Source organism: Syngnathus acus, chromosome 22, assembly GCF_901709675.1.
Source record: "Syngnathus acus chromosome 22, fSynAcu1.2, whole genome shotgun sequence".
Taxonomy (NCBI): Eukaryota; Metazoa; Chordata; class Actinopteri; order Syngnathiformes; family Syngnathidae; genus Syngnathus; species Syngnathus acus.
Genome location: NC_051106.1, coordinates 7,631,377 through 7,647,871, shown reverse-complemented (window position 1 = coordinate 7,647,871; position 16,495 = coordinate 7,631,377). Strand labels below are relative to the sequence as shown.

The 16,495-nt window shown below is 44.3% G+C and overlaps 3 protein-coding genes and 1 long non-coding RNA gene across 6 annotated transcripts; 2 read left to right on the top strand and 2 right to left on the bottom strand.

Moving 5' to 3' along the window:
* Positions 1-73: 73 nt before the first annotated feature.
* Positions 74-2,033, bottom strand: LOC119116652 (E3 ubiquitin ligase TRAF3IP2-like). Of its 2 annotated transcripts, XM_037242220.1 has the most exons (7): positions 1,742-2,028; positions 1,543-1,680; positions 1,221-1,387; positions 903-1,036; positions 605-709; positions 424-498; positions 74-343 (listed from the first exon to the last, which is right to left on the bottom strand). In XM_037242220.1, the coding sequence occupies exons 1-7, from the start codon at positions 1,753-1,755 to the stop codon at positions 185-187; spliced, it is 792 nt and encodes a 263-aa protein (XP_037098115.1). In that variant the 5' UTR covers positions 1,756-2,028; the 3' UTR covers positions 74-184. The 2 variants fall into 2 exon arrangements, with proteins under 2 accessions (XP_037098115.1, XP_037098114.1); XM_037242219.1 differs by having other exon boundaries at positions 250-498; positions 1,742-2,033.
* Positions 364-9,144, top strand: LOC119116654. The gene is made up of 3 exons (XR_005096311.1): positions 364-449; positions 928-1,020; positions 8,289-9,144. It is a non-coding gene; the product is annotated as an uncharacterized LOC119116654 (long non-coding RNA).
* On the bottom strand, positions 2,606-11,254 carry fyna (FYN proto-oncogene, Src family tyrosine kinase a). 2 transcript variants are annotated; one of them, XM_037242216.1, is made up of 12 exons: positions 11,012-11,254; positions 8,301-8,563; positions 7,157-7,253; positions 6,860-6,958; positions 6,603-6,706; positions 6,240-6,389; positions 5,990-6,154; positions 5,735-5,914; positions 5,098-5,174; positions 4,815-4,968; positions 4,596-4,727; positions 2,606-3,876 (listed from the first exon to the last, which is right to left on the bottom strand). In XM_037242216.1, the coding sequence occupies exons 2-12, from the start codon at positions 8,551-8,553 to the stop codon at positions 3,668-3,670; spliced, it is 1,620 nt and encodes a 539-aa protein (XP_037098111.1). In that variant the 5' UTR covers positions 8,554-8,563; positions 11,012-11,254; the 3' UTR covers positions 2,606-3,667. The 2 variants fall into 2 exon arrangements, with proteins under 2 accessions (XP_037098111.1, XP_037098112.1); XM_037242217.1 differs by having other exon boundaries at positions 8,301-8,560.
* A 2,009-nt stretch (positions 11,255-13,263) lies between these two features.
* On the top strand, positions 13,264-16,276 carry marcksb (myristoylated alanine-rich protein kinase C substrate b). Its single transcript, XM_037241847.1, has 2 exons — positions 13,264-13,654; positions 14,827-16,276. The coding sequence occupies exons 1-2, from the start codon at positions 13,553-13,555 to the stop codon at positions 15,388-15,390; spliced, it is 666 nt and encodes a 221-aa protein (XP_037097742.1). The 5' UTR covers positions 13,264-13,552; the 3' UTR covers positions 15,391-16,276.
* The last annotated feature ends 219 nt before the right edge of the window (positions 16,277-16,495 follow it).

The following is a 16,495-nucleotide window of genomic DNA, read 5'->3' as shown; positions in this document are numbered from 1 at the left end:
GTAGGAGAGGAGTGTGAAGTGACTTATCAGGAAAGCGCGCCCTCTAGTGGGACAGAACTATAGTCAAACAAACTGAGATGACAAAGCAAATCAAATGTTTTATTACTGTTTTTTTCTTGAAGGTATAAAAAGATTATAAATCATTTTGCAAAATTATTATATGCCTAAATATAAGACGTAGGATTTAAGGTGTGGCAGCCACAGGTGTGATGATGAGTGTGAGCTCCCCATGCACCGGAGGAGGAACAAATCTTTCCTCCCTCAGCAGTCGCAACAACAGGTCGTCCGTGTCACGCGGCCAGCGGTACACGCGAGTGTTCTGAAGCCATCCTGGAACGTCCTTCTGCACCGTGACACGGCATGGACAAACACTAAGCAAGCTATGTTGGCAATCAAAATAATGTGGAGGAGGACCTGGCTAACCTGGGAGGCGTTAAGGAAGAGCACAGGTATGAAGCGGAAGTTCAAGCTGCCTTGTTGGATAAATTCATGCTGCATCTTTTTAAAAAATGTAAAAAAGATAAATAAGTGCACCAATCTAGTGTATGACAAAAATCCCGCATTTGAACAGGGGTGTGTGGACTTTTTCTATCTAATGTCTTACCATGGAGTAAATGTATTTAGTGTGCAGACCGTGGGTGTGCACAGCACAGTCTTCAATGTCGGCCTTGTAGCGCGGACTGATAGCCACAATGATGGGCGTGGATGGCTGCAGGAAATGTTAAAACATGGCAATCTTGTTTATTTTTTCAGTCATTTATGAACTTGTGTATTTTTGTCATCCATAATTGTGTGTCTGTGTGCGCGTGTCGAGGTGAAGAGACCGATTTTTAAACAGCCACCTGGGTGCAAGTAGATTGTCTGTCTCCCCCTGCTGGACAGTTGGGGAACTTTCTACTTACGTCTTTCATAATTGTGTCCTCCCAGGTTGTAAGGGGCCCGTCAACCGCAGCTTGGAAGCCATGTTTGGACAGAAAGTCAACAAAGGCCATCATCTCACAAGATGAGTCCGAGGAGCAGGTAATGAAGATTTTTCCTGAGCGCAAAATCAGTCAAAAAAATCGTCTTTCATTAAATGCATTGATTATTTCTGTCTCAATCAATCCCCTGGTTGAAGAGAAGCTAACATAACATGGAGAGAGACTTTATATAGTTATGGGACTGCTATGCTGTAGTGACACAATAAGAGATGTCGCATGCCAAACCACAACACGACTCACTCGACTCATTTGGCAAGCTTCCTCGTCTCTGTTGCACATGCGAGGCTGCGGACGAAGTGGCGGAGGAGGAGGAGGCCGTCGTCGATAAGGTCACGCCGCTGACCTCGGGCGGCACAGAGAAATGCGGCACGTTCACCGAGACGCTTGGCGACACCTGACGTTGTATCCTGACACAAAAGACAAATGTTGCAAAAGTACTACATTCAAATCTTGCTAAAACTTTGTAAGCCCCCATTCCACTCCTTTTTAAGTACATAACAGATTTGTACTTTATTACTAGTCAGAACTGCAAAATGTATTAAATTTGTTGCGATCTCGTTACCAGTTTTGGGAGGGCAGCGCTAGGCTTTGGCATCGCTGACAAAAATGTTGGGTCCCATCACCCTCATCCTCAGACTTGAGTGGCAAAGGAGGTTCAAGTTGCTCCACTTCCTCCTCCCAACAGTTTCCATCCTGCAATCTGACAATGGCAATATTTATCAGCACCGATAATCACTAAATTGCTCCCAAACGTTGCTTACCTGTCTGAAGACATCCGTCAAATGCGCCCGACTTTGTTCACCTCGTACATCACCGCAAACAGATTCCAGCGGAGCTCGCTCGCCATCCGCTGCATTCCTGGCACGCATGCGCGTGCCTGTGTTGCTGCTTTATGCAAATTCTCCACGCCCAAATCCACATGCCAGGTTTCGAAGCGGCTGAGTGTGTCGCTAATCCAGATCGTCAAGAAAGGCTACAATGCAGACAAAACTGCAATTATAATACGACAACCCGCCATCTAATTGTGACCCGCTGACCCCTTTTACGTGCGCTAAAAGTCAAATATATAAAAGACGGATTACTGAAGCGAAAAATAAAATGACTGCATAGAACCTGTTTGCAAAAAAAATATAAAGTGTTTTTTTAATTAAATTAAATGTTAAAATGCAAGATTAATACTCTACATTTATGGTTATTATAATTACATCCATAAAAATGTCTTGTTTTTATATCCGACAAACATTTACGCCATATTTATTTTAGTATGGGACCATTTAACGAAGAAATACATAATAATTAAGCTAATGATAACAGCAAAAGTATTTTCCCTTTTTCCATAACGTTCGTTTCTCAAATGTTGCATACACGCTTTTCAAAATCTCAGCTCCTTTTAGCCACACAAACAACGAAAACAGTAATAAATTAAATCTTTGCTCATATCAATTAAAAGCTATCCGTCATTAATCTCGTGGCTGGTAGACACGCTCTCGCTAATTTGCATACAGGCTGCGGTCGCTTCAGTCACGTTTGCTTTGAGTGATTGACGTTGAGCCCAGAGGGGAAGAAAACAAAATGACATTTCGGTATTCGTTTTGCAATAATAAGACGCACCAGGGAGAGCAATATTATTTTGTTGTTTTTAATTTCAAACCATTTACAGGTAATTAGACAGAGACCATAAATTATAACAACACATAAAGCAACATAAGAGACACACACAAGGAAGGGCTGGCATGGAACGCTCCCAAGCGCCGCAGGCACCCACTCTTAAAAAGATCTGAAAAGATGTAAACATGTTTGGTCTCGAACACGTTTGGCAATTTTGGAGTGGCAGTTTTTTCCCCTCCCTCTCTTTTTTTTTTTTTTGCTTGCATTTGCACTTTGTGTTGGTGCGGGGTGGAAGAGTTTGCTAGGCAATTAATAGAAGGCATTTTCCTTACAGCGAGCTTTCCCAAACTGGCGTCAAGGACCTAAAATACAATTCTGGGGTTCAGTTATTGATCATCGAGCAGGCACATCGTGTTGTTAATTCCTATTGAATTGTAAATTGTGAAGTTTAGGTATGGATCCAGTTTGGGAAATCCTTACAGAGTCTTACTAAAGAGGAAAAAGGCAAGAATGGGTTTTATAGTACATCGGAGTTCCTTGAGAAAATGAGGAAGAGCAGTAGCAGTACTACATGGAGTAGTAATGTTAATAAACCTGGTAGAAAACAACACAAAGAAAATATCTCAACATGTTCAAAAACATTTTTGCAACAATTTATCCAAGCGTGTGCATTGAAAATGTTGAGCGTCAATTATACTGGGGATTCGACAAAAACACATTTTCATTTGACATTTTTATCAACATTAATTTATCTGTTATCTTTCATTGGGACTTGATAGAACCGTTTTCCAAAAATATAAAAAAAAAATAGAATGTTGAATGGAACCAACAGAAAGAAGTAACCAAGCAATTTTTGTATTTACACTTTGTACAAGTCACACAGCTCCCTGTCGTTTTTTTTTTTTTTTTTTTTTTTTTTGCATCCAAGGCAGGCCCATCTCCTTCATGATAGTCATCTTTCCTCTGTGTGTGTGTGTTTGTGTGTGTCTTGGAAGAGGTGAGGAGACAGCTTTTAAACAGTGAGTGGGGTGCGAGCAAGATTTCTGGCTCCCTCTGCTGGACAGTTGTGGAAAAGCCACTCAAAGATTATCCCCCGGCTGGTATTGAGGCTCGGTGGCAGTGAAGTAGTCCTCCAAAAAGGCCTGCAAGTACTCGAAGGTGGGCCTCTCCTCGGGGTCTTTCTTCCAGCATTGCACCATGAGCTCGTGGAGCGACGTGGGGCAGTCTTGCGGGCACGGCATGCGGTAGCCTCGTTCAACTTGCTCCAGCACCTCGCGATTGTTCATGCCTGGATCGCACGGAGGGAGAAATGATGTGAGGCTCTTAGCAGTCTGATTTAAAAAAATAAATAAAAAATTGGTGTTGGTGGAAAAAAGAGCACTTTGGCGCATGGCGTCATTTTCGGAAAGAAAAATCGTATTCAGGCCGGAGTGGATCATTGTGGTTGGATATTGTTTTATGTTCCCTGTGTAATGTAGGTCAGCTTAATGGAACACAAAAATATTGCATTATAGATGGTTCTATGTTCTCATCCTGGACTGGAACTCAAAGTAGATCTGACACAATCAGGAATTTGGAGCTGATCAAGTTTAAAAAAAAAAAAGAAAAAAAAAAAGTGTGATCTCTTCATAGGAGTGAAGTACACACAGTTCCACATTTAATAATTCATGAAAAACTCACTCACGGGCAACACGGAAATTGGTCCACAGTCTATTTTTAGAGGGTTGAACCCATTTTTGGTTTAGCTTCCAGCCATCTTTGGCGAGTAGAGTACAAGAGAGACTAAAAGAGCACTTGGTGAGGATTACAAGGACTGGATGAGAACTTGAGGGGGATTCGGGTGTTACTCGTGGACTAGGCAATTAAACTAGGAGCATGTCTTGTTTTATTTTTTATGGATGACGCTAGTGCGCATTACGCAACACGCTGTACTGTTTTTAGAGTCTGACGCTAAGGCAGATTTGTAATGCTCATGCATATACAAAAAGAAAATCCCATCAGACGTACCTGGATAGGGCACCCGGCCTTTGGTCACAAGCTCCGTGAGCAGGATACCGAAGGACCACACGTCGGATTTGATGGTGAATTTCCCGTAGAGCGCCGCCTCGGGCGCGGTCCACTTAATTGGAAACTTTGCACCTGCAAATAATGGGAAAGTAAATTTGCGAAAATTCAATTTTAAGTGGTGGTTCATTTAAAAGGTTTGCAAACTACTGTTTTGTTGACCTTGTCTGGCCGTGTACTCGTTGTCCTCAATGAGCCGGGCCAGACCGAAGTCGGCAATCTTACACACCAGACTGTCTCCGACCAGAATGTTGGCCGAGCGCAGGTCTCGGTGGATGTAGTTCATCCTCTCGATGTACGCCATGCCAGCTGCCACCTGGGAAGTTGACTCTGTTATTTATGAATCATGGAAACAGTTTTATAAGCATTTGAGTTGAAGGAATTCATAAGCTTGCAAAATGGGGTTTTACAAATTCTTATTCAATATTTCGCATTGATGCCAGACCTGAGCCGCCATGTCCACCAGATTTGGAAGTTTCAGGCATCGTCCTTCTCCGTCTTTCAGGAAGTCGAGCAAACTCCCTGAAACATAGAAAAAAAAACACACTATTGTTTATATCGATCTCTTTTGGGAAAATGATTTGATTGGCTGAGTCGTGTCCTGTGGGAGGAGTCACAAATCATGTGACTGGTATTTACGTTTCTCGGTATTTGGCAGCTCTGAAATGAAATCTATTTTTTGTGCAGTTATTATGGCACATGACCCCCATTTTTTTTTTTTTAAATGTCATTCTCCTTTTTTGTTCTTCTGCTTTTTTTTTTTTTTTTTTTTTTAAATCAGCCGGCGATTCGGATAAAAGCTGCCGTGAAATCAAGTTTGCCTTGCGTGCGTTTTGACCCAAAACAACAGAACAGAAAGCCAGAATCAAAACAAGCGACGTGAGATCAGTGCTGGGATCGGCGCCACCAAAGTTCCACTTTATTGGCCCAGATTTTTTATTTGCTGTAGCGACAGAACGCTCGGCAAGACCGCCTGCTGTCATCGCTCTAGTTTTATACGCGGTTCGCATGCGTTGATGAATTATGTACGCGTCACATGGGGGGGAGGGGGCGAGCACGAGTACGTCACATCGACGCCGTACCTTTATTCATGTACTCGGTGACGATGTAGATGGGCTCCTCGGAAACCACAGCGTAGAGCTGCACCAGCTTATCGTGACGCAGCTTCTTCATGATCTGAGCCTCCTCTAAAAAGGACTCCGGTGACATGGTGCCCGGCTTCAGGGTCTTCACCGCCACCTTGGTGGTGCCGTTCCACGTGCCTGCAAAAAAAATCACAATCTCAGATTATTTATATTTATTTATTTATCACCAATTATTTTTTTTAGAATGCTTACCCATCCAGACCTCGCCGAACTGCCCATTGCCGAGGCGTTTGATGAGCTGCAGCGACTCCCTGGGGATCTCCCAGACGTCTTTGGTTTTGATGGACAGGTCCGTCAGACGGGGCATGCCCTTGTGGCAGGGCACGATCAGCCGGCAGCACAGTCCCGCCGCCCTGGCTGTCCGAAACACGAAAGAGACGGCGCCGCTATGAACGTGTTGGATGCGGTCTCATCCAAATGTGGACGCTTGGCGGAAGCTCACCGGAATAGTGGTGCACGAGTTGTTGGAGCGTCTCGAACTGGGCTCTGGTGGTGATGTAGTAACCGCCGCTGTCCAATTTGCGGATCTTGTAGTGTTTGACGTGGTCACCCTTGATGTCGTCCCAGTCCTGGATGGAGAGGGAGTAAGCGCCTGGAATCGAGATCACACATTGAGAAGATCGCTTTAAAAGCCACCTGGCGTTAAATTGCACTGACGGTGCTAGAGGGGGGGCCCACAGGGGCGCTGGACCCCCCTTTCGAAATATACTTGGCATCAGGCCAGATCATTGATTTTCTGTATTTCCAGCGAAAAAAATATTTTCTTTATTAGGCAAATGATTTAAAAAGATGGCGGCATGTGTACCTTTGGTTGTTTCGCTCTCCCGGATGAGGAAGGTGCCTCTGGCATTGCTGTTGGACAACAGCTGCCGCTCGGCATCCTTCCGGCCCAGTTTACCAAAATACCAGCTGCAGAAATAAAATAAGCGTAAAGCATGGCGCCGTTTGAACATTTCTTTCATTTCTCGCTGCACGTGTTGTGAGACCAAGTCTGAAATATTAATGACCGTGAACGCCATGCATAAAAGGGCGGGGGCAGGAGGGAAAAAAAATTCTACGCACTCCTCGGCTTGGATGGAGTCCACCGGGGCGACGTAATTACTTGGAATGTAACCAGTTCCACCTGTGGTAAGGGAGCGGGCCTCCCACCAGTCGCCCTCTCTGTAGGAAAGGACAGACAGGAAGTCTGAGGAACCGGTCGACACGTTCTTCAAAGCCATACGGTGAAGTTTCATTTCGTCCTCCACCTCTGACCCATTTCGAGACCTACAATTTTTTTTTTTTTTGCTAATGGTCCCTTTGGATGCGATGGGGGGGCTCCGCCCTCCAGCGCTATTCCGCAGATGTTTTCAAGCTTACGTGCTGTTGAGGATCTGGAACCTCTCCCCTTTTCTGAAGCTGAGGTCATCGTCCGTCCGGGCTTCGTAGTCGTACAGCGCCACGAACAGCGTCACCCCTGCAAGACAAAGCCATTAGGAACCGATTTGCAGATGGACTCGTGTGGCAGGTTCTCGTCAATGTTGGCTTGTGGATAGTCTTGGAGGAGGATGAGAGACGTGGTCAAGGTTCAGACTGGTGCCAGATCCGCAGGCCTGGTGATAAGTCTGGCCTTAGCATGTTTGGCTTTTTCTTGTGGTTTTTGTTATGAGGTCGCTCCATATGCCGAACATATGTTGTTTGATATGTCAAAGCCTCCCACATTTTTAACTTTTGATCTTATTTGCTGGTTTATTTCACAAAACTACACGCAGCTTCTGATTTTTATGATTAGTATTTCCTTTTATCCCACGCTATACATCTAGTCTGGTTTTGTAATTGAGTCAGCAGGTCTTGAAGGAAACGCCGACAGAAGGTCATCTGGTTGCAATTGTTTAAGGGCAGTGACCCACCAGATGCAGTAGATGGCGCTACTGGGACTTTTGAAATCAATCAATTTTGTGAGTTTCTGAAAGACGGCACGCAAAAGGTTAAAGTTCTTTGCAATGTGCCGCTATAAGTAGAACTTGCTGACATATGGCATTTTGAGTTCCATTTAGTAAAGTCAACATTTTGTGCGTGACACTCGGCGGACTTCTTCTGGCCTTCAGGAAGTGGTGGAAGCTGGTATAAATAGCCAAAACCAGGCCACCATTTTGGTTTACGCAGACGACACTCCGACTTGGGTTTGACTTCTGGACTTTAGTTTACGGTTTGGCTTTATGGCTTCACGCAGAAAAACGCTTTTAGACAAATTTTTCCAGCACATTTCCGGTGCATTACTTAGCGGGCCGATGCTAATTTTAGGACAGAAAAGTCTTTGGAGGAGGTTTTCCCATCATTCTTTGTTGTCGTTAGAAGCAACACTAAGTTATGCAAGCCTTTCAGGGAGTGCCTCGAAATAAATATTCACAAGCGTTTTAATTGGGGAGCACAGACGCTCATTTAAGATGAAGATAAATTAAAACAGCTGTCAAAACCCTGCTGGCTGTCATTTTTTTTTTTTTTTTTGCAGATGAAATCTCACCCGTCCCTCCTCGAGAGCGCAGCGTGCCCGACTGCGAGGACGTGTGCACGCCTCCGAAGACGGTGACCCCCTGCGTGGCGCCTCCGCCGCCAAAGTTATTGTAATTGGGGATGGTGGTGACCCCGAAGTTGGGCGGGTAGTGCTGCGGCGTCGGGTCGGCGCCATAACGATAACCCGGGTGGTGGGAGAGAGCGGCGTCGCGTCCCTCGGTGAGTTTTGCTGCGTCTTTATCCTTACATTGGACGCAGCCCATTCTCTGGCTTCTGAGGAGGACACACAAACAAAATTAGGAATGAGCAAAAGGACGGGGACGGGGGGGGGGGCAAAGTGAAAGAATAGCTGCCAACACCAGTGGGGAAATTATGATTCAATGTTCCATTATTTCAGCGGCTTCCTCGGAGGCTCCGAGCCGGTCGTCGGAACAATCTTTCAATTAGGTTGAAATTAAACACCAGACTTTACGCGGCACAACTAATTACACAGTAGAACAAAATGTGGTGACACTGAATTCCTGCAAATGTCTTGACTCTCTCTCTCACCCTCATCATTCTGCTTTTTCACCCATTTGCATTTTTGTGGGGTGAAACTCTTTTATATTTATTTGCCCAAGGATGGCAGACTATGATAGAAAAGTCATAAAATGTGCTGTGATATTCAATGCAAAGCCGTTTACCGTTCTAAACTGGAAATTAATTCACTGAAACAAAAAGCAGTAATTTAGGCACGAGCGCACATACGCGCGCAGTGCCGGGAGCCGTAACGAGATACAAGTCCATTTATAGTAAAGCGGCAGGGTCAATATCGTAAATTAAACGGCGAGTCATGTCAGGGTCACATAGTGTCGAATCCTGTGTAAAAAAAAAACAAGGCAAAGAAATGTTGCTAATAGCATGGAACTGTGCAGAATGCCACTGCGAATCTCATTACCTTTACACTTTTGCATGGCCGCCATTGTCGTAATTCATAAATCCTCCGTTTTATGGCGTCGTTGATGTGTAACTGTCCGCGGGCACGTCGTTCAGCTTGGCGGAGGAGGCCACTGAGACTAATCTCTTTAACATTGCCGCAGCATCAAAAAAAAAGTTTTTCTTCCCTTGGTCCCTGGCAGCGGTTTCAAGAAGAGTGTTTCATGTTTAAAAGCATTGCCATGTCTTACATCTTGTCTTTCTGTTGTACTGTAGTAAACTGAAACTTTTTTTCAAGTGGTGCAGCAGTCACGGAAATCACAGATGAAAAGATTAACGCACGCAAAGCTGCATTTTTCCAATATGCATCGCTCAAAACGAGTCAAATAATGGTGTTACATTTTGTGGTGGTGGTTATAAGCCTGAATTTTTATGTGACCTATTCAACAGAAGACTTTAAGTATCGGTAGCTGGTATCGGCGTACTTCACGAGTACCCCATACCTTGAATTGAGAGACAAAAACACACGAGTGTTGTATTGTGGTCTTTGTAAACTGCGTCATCATAAGTCATTTTGCAAACGTCAGCTTGAAGCGTAGGGGTCCCTTTGCACTCACATGACTGAGGTCACCCCCAATCCACTGATGTCACATGTGACCTTATTCAATTCCGCAATGCAAAATCAAAATGCAACCGTCATTTCTCGGGCCGCATGTTGACCGGACTCCACAATCTCCTCCATTATGGCGACACCGCCCCACCGAATAGTTACAATATTTGCTTGTGTCAGACAAGCGACTTCATTCAGTGTATTAACAAGAAGACAATGGCTGCAGTTCACCGGGCTACAAGATTAGCCGGACAATGCCGGCCAGTGTTGCTCTTGCAAAGTGATGACCATGAAAAGAGCTTATTATAAAAAAGAAATTCACAGCTGAGCCTCGCACAAAGTGGATGTGTAGGATGGAGCCCAACGGGCCTTCTTAACAAAGTCAGTGCAGAATCTGTGGATGGCGGGCCATCGCCAGCCCATAATATCACCATGACGACCAACATTAAAACATAGTGTTGAGTCAATGTGTATTTTAATGAGAAAAAATAATTTGGAGGATAAAGAAATCATAGAATTATTTTAATACGTGAATGAATGCATGGAATTGCCTATAGATACCACTAGGTGGCAGAAATGCACCACTTTTCCATTAGACAGGGCTTTGGCTTGGAGATGAAAATATGGATGGATGGATGGATGGATGGATGGATGGATGGATGGATGGATGGATGGAGTCTTTTCTACTTATATAAAGTATTGGAATCAGTACACACCCTTTTAATAGCTGGACTTCTACTGAAGTACACACTGTGTACTTTTTCCACTCCTGCTACTCTGCTATGTCGCTCTGTCTATCCGGTCATCCTCCTCCTCCTCATCATCATCACTGTTTTGATTCCAGTTAAAGATGGACGGACCGCCCTTGCACACACTTGACACACATAACCCGATTAGGAATCAGATTTGATTGGCTATCAGGGGCAATTATTTGCAGCTAAATCAACAGGAGGCTGTCTGCGGGGGCCTTGCGTGCTGTTTGTGCGGTCAACGCGGCTCTGACTGCAGTGCATCCCCATCCCAGCTGCTGCAACACAAGAGCCCCCCCATCCACTGAATCCCACTGCAAAAACATCATCACCTCGCATTAACAGAGACTATATTCTGCGCTATGCGGCTCCCATTTGAGAAACAAAAAAGCTGACAAGCAATTGAAATGCAACTCGTGAGTAGAAAAATAAACCAAACGTGCTTACCGGAGAGGAGGTGGGGTGGTGGTGGTGGTGTGGAGAGGGGGGATTTAAAACTAATCCATCGGAGTTTCCAGCCAGTGACTATTCGGCTTCGTCCCTGGGATTTTCCTCCTTTATCCCAGAGGCAGTGTAACAGGCGGAAACGAGATACAGAAAAAGAGGGAGAGAGAATAGCGGTTCCCGTCACAACCGACTCGGGAGCCCCAGGATCTGCCGTGCGTACATACGCCCGTGACGAAGGCGGGGAGACAGCATCAAGACAGCATTAATAACAAATACTACTTCCGGTATGTGCCTTCAGAGTAAAGACGAGCAATACCAAAAAAAGCTATATATCGTGGTTAAAAGTTGCCAGTTTCGACACACAAAATATTACCAGTACTTTTAGAAGATTTTACAACATATTCAACGAGAATGAATACAAGTAGGATCATTTTAAACGCTGAGAAGACGTTGCGTAGGTAAAATCGCTTTTATTTTAAAAACAACCGCTTCGTCTCTAGTTGCTTCACACAATCCAACTTTGCGGATGGAAAATTTGATTGACAGTTAATGTGGCCTATCAAGGGCTACAATAGGGAGCATATTCCACCTTCTGTTTTTTCCTCTTCCCCTCCTCTACCCTGGTTTGAGGTGACAGAATCCAGGGCAAAGTTGGCAAATGGACTGCTCTGGTTTCTTTCTTTATTTAATTATTTATTTAGCCAAAAATGGAAAAGCATTTTCTGTGTCTGCACAATGAACCATATTTGATTTTGTTTTTAATGAGCATAGTTGCTCAGCACTTTTCAAGATGCAATGTGGGATACACTTATGGGTAACTCACGACACAGGTTTTTTTGAAGGAGGTGGCCTGCCTGACTCATCTTGCATGCACGCACACAGAATTCATGACGATGTGAATCAGCAATCGAGGTGTCTAACATCCCCATCTCGACTACCTTGTCCCCCCCCCTCTCCTCCCAGAGTTTACATATTCATATGGCAGCGTGGCGTGAAAATGGCAGCTTTGCATGTCATCATGATAGGACAACAATAAAGTGTGGCCTAGTTCGCCTGCAGAGTGGTGCGGGAGGGCGGGTACAGAAAAGTCAGCCTAATCCCGTGCCGTTTGTCTGCGTGTACTCACTCTCACTCCTCTGTGAGCTGGGTGCCATTTTGGACTTGTTACCATGGAGATGTGGGTCACGTAGTGATGGTAGCTGCTGCCGGCGGAGTCCGAGTGCTGCGGGCTGGCTGGGTCAGGCAGCAGGGTGAACTCATTAGATGTGGGTCACTGGGAAGCTCCAGCTGCAACAAGCAGATAAGATGCTATTATGCAAGTGGTGGGCATATGCTATACTTTTATCATTAGCGTCGGACTTTAGAAGAACTGAAATGGCCCTGGAACAGAAATTGCTTTCCTAACCACAAATACCTCTCTGAGAATATATGATCTAATAGTCAATTCCATTTAGATGAGTCATTCCTAATTTGCATGAGGATTTAGGCACAAGTATTATTATATTTTTTCATGTTTTCTAAAAAATAGGGAATAAACAAGATGTAATTTGATTAATCCAGTTCAATGACCAAAAAAGACAAGAGACATTTCCAGGGCATATTTACTTCTATTTCAAATATATGTCTAATAGAAGATGCTTAAACAATTTTAAGGACGCAACAAAATCACAATAAAAGGGCTGATAAATTTTTTTTATCTGATGTATTATAATAATGTAAGTTGGACATTAAGAGCAAAGGACAAGAGAAATAAAACAATTTTAGGCACATTTTTTAAATATCTAGGAATCACGTTTACGTAACATTTTGTTTCAGGAGAACTATCATTTATACAACAAGTGTACGGTTCTGTATTTTGTGTAAGAATTATTTCATATATGGGCAGCAAATGTCTAATTCTGGAATATATACTGAAGCTCTTGTGCTTTTCATTAAAATAAATCAATGAGGAGTAATAGTAGTAGACAGTAGTAGTATAGCACATTAGGCCCGAACTGTGTAGTGTGCCTGACTATACGAATGCAAACAAAGAAACTGTGCAAAATGCAAACTCTCGAAAAAGCGTCCAGACAAGAACTGAAGTCACTAAGAAGTTTGTGTAGCCATGTTGTTGTCCCTCCTATTGTCCTCGCTGGCCCGCTCCAAGATGGCCCCCCCACGCGCGCAGTCGGCTGCCCGCTTTGTGATTGGCCAGGTGTGACGTCAGCTCCCGGACGCCCATTCAGCTGTCGACTTGGGCGTTGTACTCTGGCGCATCTCATTCGCGGCGGGGCCAATTTCTCTTCTTCCCAAACTCCACTCGACCTACAAAAAAAAGAGAGAGAGGGGGAAAAAAAAACGAGATTTGCGTTTGCGATTGTTCTCCCGTATTTCAAACACGTTTTACCGGCTAAAAACCTCCACGCGGCTATTCGGGTGCCCTTTATTGCCTTGCTCGAAGTAGGAAGCTGCCGCGATTTGATTGTTTGGTGAGGGAGAATAAGAACGCTCGCGGTCTTTGTTCATTCATTTCATCGCTCGGGTTCCCTTTGTTGAACGAGCATGGGAGCACAAATCTCCAAAAACGCCGGAAAGGAGGAAGCCGCGGTGGAGAAGCCCGGCGAGGCTGCGGCTGCTACGGCAGCGGCCAAGACTAATGGCCAGGTAATATTCAATGTAAATTATTTAAAGTATTAATTGCGGCGTGGGCAATGTGTTGCGTTAATGGGGTGCTTCTATGTTGGGCTCGCCAGCATCCAGGAGAAAGTGGCGACCACGTTGCCTATTTTTTCCACGTTTTCCTCAGGAATTTGAACGCCACTCGTGTTTAAAATACTATATCCGCCGACAATCAATTATTGAGACAATACGCTTTTTTTTTTTTTTTTTTTTCAAATGAAACCATGAAATATCTTAATTGATTTTAATTGATCACATCCCACGATTGCCTCGTGTTTTATGAACCAGGAGCATTTTCTTTGTGCTAGAATTCTTAACGTGGGGTCTTCTCTGGTCGTTTAGCCATTTTTACATCCACGCCACGCCTTTGTTGCCAGATTCAAGGAGGAGAGCCATGTTTTGTCCCCCACACCCTCTCAAAATACCCTAAATAATATTTAATACTATCACACAACGCACCAGACGGTAGATTTTACCACCATTTTTAAAAATAATTTTCATGATGATTAAAATGATGAGGCGAAAGCTTAAAAAAAGACGTTTCGACGGGCCCCCACCACGTTAAACGCCCGCCATCCCCTCCTAGTGGCGCTGAGAAGGTACTGCGAGTGAAAATGGTCTAGACTCGGCGATCTGTCGTCACTCTCCTAGCAACAGATGTGCTGCGCCTTTACTCGCTTTTTTCCTATTGGTCGAAAGCAATAGCGTTTGAATTTAATTTGCAAGCGGTATGCGATAGGGCGAGATGTGCTGACGATAGCAATACTTGGCATTATAAAGGTGGAGGCCATGTCATGTTCAATTTCAATGAAACTTTCTGACCTTGAGGTGATTATGTGAGCCCCCCACCCCCGCACCACCTTTTTTGTATAAATAATTAGTTGCAGCAAATTATGAATTTGTTCAGACTAAATGATCACTTCACAAATTAAAATACGTTTTTAAATATTTTATTTTTGAGCATTGTATCAATCTGTTCTGGCTTTAGCATTGATATCAATATTAGGCATTGGCATTGATACCATACCAAAGTCATTATAATGCCAATCTTGGTTCATTTTCGTAACACCACATTGATATCAATATTGCTGCCTGTCTATAATGCTCGTACTATTTCTTTGGTCAGCCATTTGAACTCTCACGCTTTCCTGTCTCAGGAGAACGGCCACGCCAAAACCAACGGTGATGCCTCCCCAGCAACAGAGGAGGCCAACAAGGCCGAGGTCCAGGCCAACGGCAGCACCCCCACCGAGGAGGCGCCAAAGGAGGATGGTGACAAGGCGGAGGAAGCTGAGAAGGAGCCAGAGGCCGCCGCCACAAACGGCGAGGCCGCTGCCAAGCCTGAGGAAACGACCGAAGACAGCAAGCAGAAGAAGAAGCGCTTCTCCTTCAAGAAGCCGTCCTTCAAGCTGAGCGGGTTCTCCTTCAAGAAGACCAAGAAGGAGTCCGAAGAGGAGGAGAAGGCGGAAGAAGAGAAGGCGGAAGGGGAGAAGGCACCAGCCCAGGAAGAAGGAGCAGCGGCAGCGGTGGAGGAGGAGAAGGCCGAAGGAGAAAAGGCGCCGGCCAAGGAAGAGGTCAAGGAAGTGGCCGTGCCCGAGGAGCCCAAAGCTGATGAAGTGGCAAAGGAGGAAAAACCAGCTGAGGCTTCTTCACCAGCCGAACCCGAGGTCGCCGCAGCTGCCAGTCCAGAGGCCCCCGTCACCCCTGCCCCTGCTGAATAATTCTACTGAAGAACACGCCGGAATGAAGGAGGCCCATGAAGCCCATCTGAAAGAATGCGAGGATTTGTCTGAAACCAGGGATTTAGTTTTTCTTTATTTTATTTTTTTGTCTGTTTACTTCATTTTTACACATCTCATCCACAATGACTGCAATGTAGGTTCTGGGACGAGCTTCCCCGGCCCTGTGCTTGCATTCGTGGGTGAACGTGCAACTGTGAGCTCGAATGTTTTTTCTTTTTTTCTTTTTTTTCGACATCATGCTGACCTATTTAATTCAAGTATTTGGTGCTGGGCTAATTGGATGTAGCAGCTAAAGTTGTGCGTGTACTGTGCAGCGAATCAAACAAATAAAGGGAGAAAAAAACAAGCCCTCACACAAGTCTTAAAACAAAATGTCGTCGTTTACAACTCTCGTGGACCACAAGCGTTCCCCTCTTGGCGGAACTAGATTTAGCAACCAAACAAATCTAACAATAATATAGGTGCTTATCACTTCCTCTGCCGTTTTAGACTCCGTCATTTCCAAACTGTAGTAATGCACGTTGTATAGACTTTGATATTGCTGGTTTTATGACTGAAATGTACCTAAATGACATTTTTAACCCATTGTAAATGACTGTTTTCTTGTTATTTTTTTTCTCCACCATTTGTAAGACGAAATAAAACTGGGAGATGTTTTAAGCAAAAGCAAAACAGAAAAACCAACAAAAAAATGATCAAGCTGTGATGATTATATAACACTTCATCTATAGACTAGTACATTTTAGATAGGACATCTTTTTTCTTCTTTTGTACATAAAGATTGAATGTAACATTGGCTACAACATGGTATTTGGGTGGTGACTTTCTGTGAGCACTGAAGAATAAAGGAAAGTGTGAATTGGCACTCTGGTTCATTTTATTTTGTGAAAGTCTTAAATCCAATCATTTCTTTAAATTGTCAGCTCTGATTCAAACGTGCTAACCACGAGTTTAAATGACAAACTTAAAATGGGTTCTTTGCCCTGCAGTGCCCCCTTTTGGTAAAATGGAGAAAATTACTTTCTCCTTTGGCAAGAAAAAGCTTGTTTAAACGTTTCTGCATATTTATTATGAATTGTAGAAG

Excerpts from the sequence above, each read along its gene's own strand:
- LOC119116652 (XM_037242219.1), bottom strand. Across the intron at positions 1,037-1,220 it reads AAGCTTGCCAAATGAGTCGA|GAAAAATCTTCATTACCTGC; the intron begins GTGAGTCGTGTT and ends TTTTGCGCTCAG. Across the intron at positions 499-604 it reads CTAAATACATTTACTCCATG|ATGCAGCATGAATTTATCCA; the intron begins GTAAGACATTAG and ends TTTTTTAAAAAG.
- fyna (XM_037242216.1), bottom strand. The coding sequence starts at position 8,553 with ATGGGCTGCGTCCAATGTAAGGATAAAGACGCAGCAAAACTCACCGAG. Across the intron at positions 6,155-6,239 it reads ACTCGTGCACCACTATTCCG|CCAGGGCGGCGGGACTGTGC; the intron begins GTGAGCTTCCGC and ends TGTTTCGGACAG. Across the intron at positions 5,175-5,734 it reads CACCGAGTACATGAATAAAG|GGAGTTTGCTCGACTTCCTG; the intron begins GTACGGCGTCGA and ends TCTATGTTTCAG.
- marcksb (XM_037241847.1), top strand. The coding sequence starts at position 13,553 with ATGGGAGCACAAATCTCCAAAAACGCCGGAAAGGAGGAAGCCGCGGTG. Across the intron at positions 13,655-14,826 it reads CGGCCAAGACTAATGGCCAG|GAGAACGGCCACGCCAAAAC; the intron begins GTAATATTCAAT and ends TTCCTGTCTCAG.